General features: G+C 42.8%; 1 protein-coding gene across 1 annotated transcript in view; it reads right to left on the bottom strand.

Annotated features, from left to right (window-relative positions):
* Positions 1 to 280: 280 nt before the first annotated feature.
* ALDH1A2 (aldehyde dehydrogenase 1 family member A2) overlaps positions 281 to 12,002 on the bottom strand; it is a 90,487-nt gene continuing 78,765 nt past the window's right edge. The window contains exons 9-13 of the mRNA XM_081289889.1: positions 10,602 to 10,786; positions 9,036 to 9,200; positions 8,172 to 8,329; positions 7,341 to 7,415; positions 281 to 546 (exon numbers count right to left, since the gene is read on the bottom strand). Coding sequence (XP_081146015.1) covers positions 474 to 546; positions 7,341 to 7,415; positions 8,172 to 8,329; positions 9,036 to 9,200; positions 10,602 to 10,786 — 656 coding nt within the window. The 3' untranslated portion in view covers positions 281 to 473. The remainder of the gene's footprint in view (positions 547 to 7,340; positions 7,416 to 8,171; positions 8,330 to 9,035; positions 9,201 to 10,601; positions 10,787 to 12,002) is intronic.

Raw genomic sequence — 12,002 nt, 5'->3', positions numbered from 1 at the left:
AATGGTAATTTGGCTGCAAAACCTTGGAAAATTATTCCCGGCCCAAACATCTGCCCCAAATGAGCTCAGCTGAGATCTCCTTGGAGGAGAGGGAGGGGTGGAAGAGCAGGGAGAACTGGAAGGAAGAAAATGAAGCTGGCACAAAGGCCACCTCTCTGGAGAGAGAAGTTCTTTGTGACAGCATCATGTTCTTTGCGACAGTAAGCAGCTTCCCTATTCTACTGGATGTGTCCCACAGCTTGTCCCCTTACCTCTGCCCTGCCTTCCCCCATGCTTAAGGTGATCCCTTGCAGAATGCCTAGAAACCTGCCCAGCTGCTTTGTTTCAGTGGTGCAGTGACCTGCCTGCTACACGTCATCATCTCAACCTTTAAAGAAGGACCTTGGCTCGATTTTATTCCTGACAGCTGGGCCCTACAGAGAAAGCAGAGGGAGAGTGGTGTAGGCCGGCCATTGCCTTTCTTCTTAGCCTTCTTAGGAGTTCTTCTGGGGGATCTTTACAGTCACAGTCTTAACTTCTGAGTACTCGCGCAAGCCAAATTCTCCCCTGAAAAACAGAAATAAGCAGAATCAGATGCCAGAACCCAGGCAGTCATGGCAGGGTGGTGATGGTAGTTCTAGAAAAGATTCAGTTTGTCACTTGTGAACACCTAGAGATTTCAAATAAAAATTCCTAATGGATGGGACATCCAGGCCTTCCTCTAAGGAGCAGAGAGAGCCCTCATCTCACATGCAATCATCATTTCTCAAAAGATAATTTGCCTCCATAATACTACACAGAAACGCAATGATTCCAGCTACTCAGAGAGCCAGACCCAGGGTTAGCTGTTGCCAGAGGGCATGCTCCTTCCTGGCTGAGCACCAGGGGCAGTGGCAGAACCAAGTCCCTAGTCTTCTAATGCCTTGGTCCTGTTCCTCCCTCAGGCACACTGGTTCCTCAGGATGTGGGTGGTGTGCTATTCTTCCCTAAAGCCCTGCTCCTGCCTCTGCATACCCCTGGATGTTTGGATGCTGTGCCTAGAGAGCTAGTCATTGCAACTGAAAGAAAAGGCTGAGATTCTCAGAGGAGGATCCTCTCTGCTATTCTAAATTCCTTTTCATTATTCCTTAGATTGAATAAACAGGGATGAAGACCTAAGAGCCCACCATGGAAATGCAGAAATCATTTGCAATATCTTAAAAAAAATCAGTAAGTACTGTCCGTAGCCTCACGGAATCCAAGGAAGGATTCAGGGAATAAAAATAACCAATTAAAAAGACATTGAGAACCATTAGTAAGCTTCCTCTTTAAGATTTTTTTTTGCCCTCTTCCTCTGTGGGATCTGGATCAGAATCAAAGACTGCCAATCATTTTTCATTTACTGAGATATTACTATAGGTACCCCTGTGCTGGGCTCAGGACAAGCAAAACTAAATAACTAGTCCCAGCCTCTGAAGAACTTGCAGGTGACTGAGAATAAGGAGGAGATATGAGTATGGTCACTCTCTAAGTGAAGACAGGGGACACAGCCATTCCCAGGCCTCTGGACACTTGCCAGAAACCAGAGGGCAGGCATATGGTGAAGCCTGCTTACTGTAATGCTCCTTTTCTTCCACCTTGCCGTTTCCCCTCATTTTCACTTAAAAGTTGCCTTTTAAGAATTTTATTATAAAATCAACGTTTTAAATTTTTCTTTAAAATATAGGAAGTTTTTTCCTCTCTTCTTTTTGAAGTCCTCCTTAGTGAGGTTTCTCCTGACAGCCCAGGGAAAGGCACTCCCCTCCTCTTCTGTTCCCCAGAGCACTTTGCCATATCTCCACCATGATGTCACCACACTGGAAGAGCTTTGGGAGCACTTCTGTGTCCCCCTGAGCCAGAGCTCACTAACTTGCTTTCTGCCCCCACCATACATCATGGTCAGCCTACAGTGCCTGGCAGGGAGAAGGCACTCAATGTCTGTGAAAGGGAGAAAGTAAGTGGGGAGGTCTCATCCTATCGTCCTTTTTCCCAGTTCTGTCTTCTGGACATATGGTCTCCACCAGGAGAAAATAAAAGAACACTCAGACGTGTTTGAGTATGAAAGGATTAAGAAAAGCTCTCTTTCAAAATGGTCAGTTATTGCAACTGGGTTTTACAAGCGAGATTGGCAGTAAATAGTTCCTCCTGGTTCCTTTCAGGGATCTGATAGCCTTATACAGGGTCCAATCACTGCTGCTGACTCCTCTGAACCCTGAGGGCACCTGAGTTTACAAGGCCCCCACCCTGGGACATCAGAGAGCAGTCCAGGAGAACCTGGTAAGCATCCTGTTCTCTAGCCTCGCCTACAGGGTCATTCCATTTAGAGGAATGAGGCGAGCAAACTGGGACTGCCCTACTCATTACAAGGTTCCCTCATTAACTCCATGCAGGCCTTGGGTCTCTATGTTACCAGCTCAGCTTTGGCTCTCTCTGTAGTTTTCCCTGCCCTTAGGCAATTCTGAATTGTCTCTTCATCAAGGACATCATGTGTCTCCTGTTTGAAGTGAGGTTACTCCCTTCTCATTTCCTGGCTTGTGCGTGCACGCACTTGCGGCAGACCCTGAACCACTCTTTCCTCCCACTTAGATCTCTAAATAGGTTGTGACAAATGTAAGGAAGTCTATGAAGTCAGAAACTCACAGTTGCTTTTGCACATGAATGTTGGATCCCACAGTGTTTGGGTGCATGAAGCAGTGGAAACCCTGCTAGTCTGGGAGTGTTTTTTTCCTGGTTCGTGGGCAGGGATGGATTTCAACCCACTCCAAGAACAATAGATCTGTTATCAAAAGAAGGACTTCCCAGGTTCTCAGGGCACCAAGGGAGCCATCATAGAGCAGACAATGGAGGCCTCATAGAGCAAAGAACCCTCCCTGCAGCTGGAGTCAGTGGACAGAAATACTAATGCCTATGCCATTAACTGGCGGAAGGACCCAATCAAGTCACCCCATTCTCTTGGTGCCCAGGCATCTTCCTGAAAGTCAGCATGTATAAGCAGCACCTGAGAAGCTTGTTGAAACTGTAGGTTCTTGACCTTCCGGGCACCAAAAATTCTGTTTCCAGTAGGTCTGGAGGGGGACCCAGGTGGTCATTTGACCCACACTTTGGGAAGCACTCACAAAGTCCTGAAGTTTGGATTCTTTTCACCATCTCTAGAATCTCTTTGCTGCACTTAAATTCCCTGGCACAAACAGTTCCATAGCTCAAAAGGAAGATCCTCACAGCTGCACAAGACAGGCATCTCACTGCTAAAGAGCCTCAATCTCTGTGAGGTCACTTTAACAGCTGTATAGCACAGGGCACACAAACATCTAGAAGCCCACTTGCCTGCTTCTCAACAGACTAGGTTACAGTCCGTAAGATAACCAAATGTGGCATACCCAGTGGTGAGAAAAAAATGTCAGATTTTGGTGGCTCCCAGCAAGCCATTTTAGGAATCACTCAAATTCACCCATAATACAAGTAAGAATTTACTTGGGATATATATATATATATATATATATATATATATATATATATATATATATATATATTCCTGCACTTTTATTTGGCTTGCAGCAGCATTTTTCAAAATGAGGTCCCAGACTACCTGCATCAGAATCATTCCAGAAACTTGTTAAAAATGCAGATCCCAGGCCCCAGCCCAGACCTACTGAATCAGAATCTCTGAGACTGGCTTCCAGATAAGGATGCTTAACAACCTCACCAGATTGCAGGTGACTTCTGGTGTGCATGTACACACACACACACACACACACACACACACACACACGTGCGCGCACAACTTGATCAAGTTTCCCTATCATGCTTTTCATTTTCAAAGCCTGTGTTTATAGTTACTAAAATGCTAAGGTTCATAGCTTTCTTTCAGTTTGTGACACATACTTTATAGCTTATGTTTTACCATCTTTCAGGGGGAGCTTAAATGAGAAAGGAAAGAAAAGGATGGGAAGGGAGAAACAGACAAAATTAGTTGGGCAGGCAGAACGAAGAGACACATGGCTCAAGTCTCTGACCCCCCACCCCCGGAAGAAAAGGCCAGCCCATCAGACAACCTGCAGAGGGCAGCCCTCCCCACAGCTCTCTGTGGGAGAACTCTGTGCTCCCCAACCCTCCCTGAAGCTTGTTTCTAGCAGTGTCACTTCCCTTCCTGGCTCCTCTTGGGGATGGGTTTGGGGATGGGTATGGAGTCTACAGGTCATGAACAAAACAATTTTTCCAGATGGAAGGCTCAGTGGAATTTCTGGGGATATATCAAATGAGATGTAAACGTGCAGGTTCTTTTAATTGAAGTATTTCCTACCACTCTAGATTATTTAAGAAAGAGAGAATGCATTTGGGGGTAAGTAGAGACAAAGAGCTAGGCCATTTATATAAGATGAAATGGGTCTCATCAAACAGCATCTTTTCTTATTTTTTCTCACTGTTGTGGGAAGGACACATCACTCCCATACCTAAAAGACAAGTAGAGAGAAGCTGCTCTTCTACTTCTTGGGCTACTGTTACATGTTCTGACACAGCCAAACAATCCTTTAGCAAGGGGACATTTCCGATGGGAATATGCTGGAGTAGGATAATGTCACAAGCCTGGATTCTGGCAGGAGGCTTGCTCATGATGAAGGACAAGAGTTAGCCTGGGAGGCTCCATCAGCCAGCAACCATTTTTTACAAGTATATTTTATGCCAGTGATTCACCCTGTTAATGATCTGTAACAAAACAGTCAGTGCAAGCAGCATTCCCAGAGCCAGTGATGGCCCCAACATTTCAGAGACTGGATGAAGACAGCTACAGAGGCAGGAAATGAAATAACAAGCAGAATACATTTTGAAGCATAAAAGTGGAAAGTTAAGGCCACATGAGAGTGAAGAGGAGATACCTAGAGTATACAAGCTGAAGGAGTACCAGTGTGAACAGGATCTAGATCATTAATGGTTCTGGCTGGAAAGTCAGTGTGGGAACACTGAAGCCAGAAGCAAAGAATCCAAGGAGGAAAGTTCCCCCTGGCCCTACGAGAGACAGGTGGCATTTCCCGGGATTTAGGAAAACTTTTGCACACTTCCAAAGCAACAGGTTAGTAAAGAAAAAGAAGGAGCACCTACCTCTCACCTGCTTGAGCACTAATGGCAGCAGCTGACGCCTTCTAAAGGCTTGCCAGACACTGCTGGTGTCCAGCGTACTTAATGCCAACACTTAACCCTCATGACAAACCTCAAAGCAGCGAGTCTAATCCTTATAGATGAGGACACTGGAGCTTGAGGAGATTGAGTAATTTGTGCAAGGTTGCACAGGTGGTAAGCAGTAGAGCCAGGATTCACATCTGAACAGTATGATTCTTGAACTGCTCTTGGCCTCAAAGGTATCTCTATTTACAGGTGTAATCATTAGTTGCTAGAAGTATTAGCTCAAGTATCTGAAGCATGTAAACCTCTGTTCTAGTCTAAAGGGTTCGGTACACAATCCTGAAGTGCCACACTTACTTTTCATAAGGTCTTTTACTCTTCCTCCACTGCTAACCTTGCTTTACTGTTTTTTGTTTTTCCTCTCTCTCTCTCTCTCTCTCTCTCTCTCTCTCTCTCTCTCTCTCTCTCTCTCTCTCTCTCTCTCTCGGTACTGAGGACAGAACCAAAGGTGCTTTACCACTAAGCTACATCCCCAGTCATTTTTATTTTGAGACAGGATCTTGCTAAGTTGATGAGAGTCTTGCTAAGTTGCTCAGACTGGTCTCAAACTTCCCATACTCCTGCCTCAGCCTCTCCAGTTACTGGGGTGCACCACTATGGCTAACTACCTTCCAACCTTGAAAATATATTCCTCTCTCTCCATCAACTCAAGTGTTCCTCTCCTATAAAGGCAACTCAAATATCTATAATAAAGATCATATCTAAATGCTTCTGTACTGAAATCCCCCTGGAGTCTAGTTTACTTCTGCTACAATGCTATTTTTCAGGGCATTAGCATCTCAGAAGGATTGTCAGGCTCTTATCCTATCCCTAAAGAGTCCCTGTGTCTGGCCCTCATGCTTCCTTGGCTGGATCCACAGGAGTTAAGGGCATTCAGAGTCACTGAGACCTAGGCTGGAATATCAGATATGCCATTTACTATGTGACTTGGTCAAGCTACTTAACTACTCTTCCCCTTAGCTCCTCCGTAATATATGTAATGTATTTATCCCACAGAAACAACGTGAAAGTTGGATGAGATAATGTTAGAAAAGAAGTCATCATCAAGCCAGATAAACAGCAGGCAGTTAATTAATAACATCTGCTTTGGTGAATGTCCATCTGTCACCCAAGAGTTCATATGTTGGAACCTTTTGGAAGTGATTAAATCATGAGGGCTCCCTCAAGAATAGGAGTATAGAGGTTCTGAATGGCCCATTCAGCCACACTTTGCCTCTAGAACCTTGAGCAATACATTTCTAATGCTTATAAATTATATAGTCTAAGGCATTTAGTTTTAGCTGCTTGAATGAACTAAGATACCTATTATTGTTACAGTAAAATCCTTCGAACTGGTCTTCTTCTCTAGTGAATGCCAAGACACCACACCCTCTATACTCCAGGTATCTTGGCCCTAAAATCTCTGGTAGCTTCTGATTACCATGGAATTTCCTTTGAGATGTGATTTAAACCAATCTTTCCACTTGTACCTTCAGTAGGTCCCCCCTGTTAATCCTATGCCCTAACCCTGCAATCCCAATCTCAAAGAACCTATCAGGACTGAGCAGGTGATATAAGTGAGGGGACTGGGTAGGGGCAACAGGTATGGTGGCCAACATTCACCCCAGGAAGCAAGAGGAATGGTGGGAACATGGCAAGCTGCAGAGCTCACAGCTCTGGTGATTCTTTTGTGAGGGAACTGAAACAAGAAAGAAATCTACATTTCATGTGAAGCCTTCTCATGTTCGAGTGTTAGTTGAAGATTTTAAAACACCATGAAAGCAAAACATACATTTTTCTGGGCCAGATTTGGTCCTTGGGCTGCCAGTTGGTGAAAGCCTACTCCTAAAAGTTGAAATGTTGTTTCCTCTGGATGTCTTCTCTGACTCTACTAGACAAGACTGATTTTTGCTCCATGTTTACAAGATGTCTGACATACTTCTATAATAGCCCTTATTAAATAGAATTATTGGTACATTAATTTTTCTTTGTCCCCACTTAGCATAAGGGAGTTGTGTCTTACTCTTGTACCATGCATGTAATACTTATATTATAGTAGTTTGTGCTCAACAAAGTGTTTAGTGAACAGAGGAGTGTCAGAAAATTCAACTATGTTTTGAGTGCTGTTCTAGGCCAACATTCAAAACCCTTGCATCTCTGCAGGCATCAGCAACTGTGACACTTACATTTCTCTCCCATTTCCAGACATTTTGAACCCTCCAAAAGGGCTCTGGGCATTTAAGGCATTGTAACAATTGATCCTGAAAGAAGAAAACATAGTACTGTTAGTATGAATTTTACCTGCAGAGAAATAATCCTATTAGCATGACATTTCTTTCAAAAGTTTTATTTTTTGTTTCTATTTTCCAGACAAAAACTTTATTTATTGTTTAAAATTTACTTTGATTTTCTTATCTTGCCAGTAAGAAGTGTATCATTCTCAAGCTAAAGTTCGGATGTCCTTGGTATTCTCCATTCTTCCAGAGGATATCTGCTTTACCAAGGCTCCTGGTAGCATAAGGCCCTTCTCTAACCTGAAAGTAGTTTCCCCTAAGGGTTCAAGTGTCGAAAGCCTGGTCCCCAGGGTGGCCATTCTGGAAGACAGTGTGGAACCTTAAAGAGGTGCAGCCTAGTGGGAAGTCCTTGGGTCACTGTTGAGCTACCTCAGAGGGGTTTAAGGTAATAGTTCTGTGCTCCCCGAGAGCTCTTACAAGTGTATAACCCTTAGGTTGTTCTAAGATAGGGCCAAACACCTGAATTTTTCTCTCTTGTTTCCTGTCTGGCAATGTAATCTCTTTCTCCCACATGAGCTTCCTCTGCCATGAAGTGATATAATCAAGTGTCCCTTCCATGCCATTTTAACTTTCAGCCTCAAGAACTGAGCTAAAGAACTTTTTTTAAAAATAAAGTTAGCCCGTCTCAGGTTACTCATTATAGAAAAATGAAGTAACATAGGCCTCTACACCACCAGTGGAATTTTGTTAGAGCCAGTACAATGAGAATGCTTCTGATCTTACCAAACAGTCCCAGCTTGCATTGCAGAAGACACTGTGAGGGCCTTGTTGATGTCATTAGTGAAGACAGCAGCTACAAGTCCAAAGTCTGAGTTATTGGCTCTTTCAATAACTTCATCCATAGTTTTAAACCTCAGAATTTCCTGCACAGGGCCAAAGATCTATAACAAAATAGTTTGACTCAATGAGGCTGCCATTCATTTACCTGTTTTCCCCATTTTAAAGCAAGTTTACTCTGCTTCTATTTTTTAAATGACTTTAGTTTAGCCCCATGAAAGTGTGCACTATCCCAAACTTCCCCAGAATAAGATTCTAACCTCAGACTTTCATATCCCCTCTCCCAACCTCCTTGCATCACTCAATTCCACTCTTATGTTCTTGGGGTGTGTTCTTTAGATGCAGAAGAGAAAGTGACATTCTCCCTGATCTCCCAAACAGTGTCTGGAGAACACTCCTCCAGAACTGAGAACTACTGCTCTGCACTACTAGCTGACCTGGACCAGGTCTCTCACCTCATAGACATGAGGATACTTGGAAGTTTTCTTTGCTAGTTAACAGCCTAGTCCCTCATCCTCAGGGGAACTGAACTTCTTCCAGTGTATTACTGAGGTGAGAGACAGGCTATTATAATTATTTTGCTGGCTGATAACAGTTACACTCACATAGCACATCACCTGGCCTCCATGTTGCTTGCCTGCCTTTTGGTTTAACTTTTTCCTTGAAAGTGGGATTTTCATAGCCATGTTTATTGCCATTGTGAAATGTCTGAGTATAAAATACAAAGGACTAAAATTCTAAAACTGTCTACCAGGAATGCCCTAGAAACCATCCCAAGAAAGAGATGTGGTTTTTGTAAGTACACTATACCTCCTCCTTGGCAATCCGCATGTCATCAGTGACGTTAGAAAACACTGTTGGCTCAATAAAAAACCCCTTTCGGCCCAGTCCTTTGCCTCCACATTCCAGTTTGGCGCCCTCAGCCACACCACTCTGGATGAGTTCCAGGATCTTGTTGTATTGTTTCTTATCAATCTACAGGAGAAATCACCTCATGACTCAGTAAAGCCGTCCATGAAAATGGAAACAAACATGTTTTTAAGAGCCTCTCATTTATGATTTTTGTTTTCAAAATTTCATCATATCTAATCAAATCATATGAAACTGGTATTATTTACCAACTTTTGACAAACTACAGAGTTGGTATGGTTCAATCCAATATATGGAGGATTCCAATAAGGCACTGCCCTGATGATTTGGCCTAATCTGAAGTACCAGGTGAAGATTTAGTAAATGGTTCAAAATGACAGAGACACTGGATAATTATTACTCATTATTTGTATAAGGAAAGATCAACTTCTATCACCATATGAATGATTAAGCAAGTTGAATTGATACTAAAATGACAAAAAAAAAAACAAATAGATAAGTTAACACACAGCCTCTTTTGATATTGTCACATACCAAATTCTACTGGAGTTTATTTTTAAAGGAATTTCTATTGTGCCTTTAGAGGAGAGGATTAAAATTAAAGAGTTTGGGCAAACTTCTTAGTCCAGAAAAATGGCCAGTTTTACTCCCCACCAACACTGATAGTTATCATTCAGTTATTATGGTAAATAATATAAAAACCTATATTCATCTGAGTTTGAACTGCTCAGCTATAACATCAACTTTCTCCAGTGGTCACCAAATTGAGATGACATTGTCCTTAACCAGGAAAATTCATGGTCTGGTGGCCCAGATGAGAACTGGTTCAGATACCCTTCTACAAATTCTCAGACCCTGTATACAGATTAAAATCACAGTTCCATTTCCAAATAGATCATGATGGTTATAGTTAGCCTGTTCAGGAGGGACATTCATGGCCTTCCTAACTCTACCACAATGTGTGATGCAATCAGAGTAAGAGATAACCCAACAGTCAGGAGGAAAGTAAGCCAGTCCTTCATTCCTACACATTTGCAAGCTTCAAGTGATCTCTGCAGACTAGCACAGGGTGAAGGAGAGAATCCTTGGCATCTGGTAAAGGATAAATGGCTCTGGGAAGGAGAGCCACCCTCCCTGAGTGTGGCATCTGTAGGATGTCATGAAGCATAGCAGTTAGGAGGACTGCAACTCAGTTCTAGGGTCAAGATTCACCTTGTCATGCTTAGGAATTTCTTTAAAGCCGAGAGACTCCAAATTAACCCCACAGTTCAAAACATCCTTAAGACAACACTAATCTCATAGTTTTTCAGAGATAAAATTTAGGCAGGGAAGGAGAAACATAATAAATAATCTCTCAATAGCTACACTTCCAGCCATGAAGACAAGGTGGAAGAGTAAAAAGGCAGCAGGAAGATGAAGATGTTGCCTTGGTGGATCCCACCCTGTCCACTGTTGTGGTGCTAGCCAGAGATTAAGTAAACAAGGAAACGTTTATGATTTCTCTACCTGAGGACCCTGCTCAGTGGTGGGGTCAAAGGGACTCCCCACTATGCGCCTCTTGGCCCGCTCCACACTTCTTCTCACAAATTCTTCATAGATAGACTCCTCCACAAAGATGCGAGATCCTGCAGTACAGCACTGACCTTGATTGAAGAATACACCCTGGTGAGCCTGCTCCACAGCATAGTCCACTGCAAGAAAAACAGCTGTGTTTTCAACACCACTTTGCCTACAGAGGGGCCTGTTCATGGAGATACCTCCCTCTCCTCTCCAAGGTCTCAGGTATAACATCCTGATCACCATGGAGCATAACAGTGATAGCTCTGGACTGAGAAGCCAACTTAGTTCTAGTTCTCATTAGACCCTGACATTACTTGCTCTGTGAACTTGGGCAAATCCACTTCTCTGAGTCTCTTTCTTGTTAAAACAAAGACTGGACCACATCATTTATAACAACAGTCTTGATCCCACTATGCAAAGAGGTTAGGCAGATAATGTAAAGGTGTGAATCTGCCAGGTGGTCAAGCACTGTAATGAAAAGACTAAAGGAAGCCAGTGTGGCTGGATGTTGCTATGTATGAATATAAGCCAAAAAAAAAAAAAACCCAAGAAATCAATATTTTAATACTCAGTTTTTGTTTTCTAAGCATGGAAATTTGTGTATTCTGTATATTTGTATATTCTGCATTTGGCTTGTGGAATGCCAATTCACAACCCATAATCTACAAGGTCTTGTATATCTAATTAGCATTTTGATGATTAATCTGTAACAGCAATGGATCTTCCAAAGACACTAAGTTTCATCTATGTTGACACTGAATTGTAGAATAGCATGTAGTTCTTTCATTCCATCTCATACTTAAGATGTCAAGATAGTGTTGATAAATATAGAGTGTGCAAGTTGCTAAATGATTGACTGAAAACAACTGATGGCATGACAGTGGAATGCCTACAGTCCCAAAAGGAATAGGTATAAGAATTCTGATCTTGATAGTGACTAAAGCTGAACTCCACAAATTTCAAGCTGGGGCTACACTTCAAACAATCTGCTTCATTTTCTGACCTTTTCAGTGGTAGAATTGGGAAGCTGTTCTGTCTTGAGGATGTGAAGAAGAAAAAAAATGACTGAATGAAATTATGCACTTTTATTCCCTGGAGAGCTTTTCAAAATAGAGACCCCACCTGTACAGAATGTACTAGATGGCCTTCTTCCTAGAAATACAGGCTTCCTAGGTTACTGCTTGAAGCCTCTATAAATTCCTCCAAACAAAGTCTATTCACTGAATTCACCTGAGTGTGCTGTCACCACTAGCTGAAAATCCTGGGAGCAGCAGAAAGGTATTGGGATGACTGACCAGAGAAGGCATGGAAAACACTGGTAGAGGCAGTGAAGAATTTCTTTTTGAG

The sequence above is a fragment of the Spermophilus citellus genome, assembly GCF_964194105.1.
Source record: "Spermophilus citellus genome assembly, chromosome: 4".
Taxonomy (NCBI): domain Eukaryota; kingdom Metazoa; phylum Chordata; class Mammalia; order Rodentia; family Sciuridae; genus Spermophilus; species Spermophilus citellus.
Note: the sequence above shows the minus strand (reverse complement) of the source record. Positions and strands in the feature narration are given on the sequence as shown.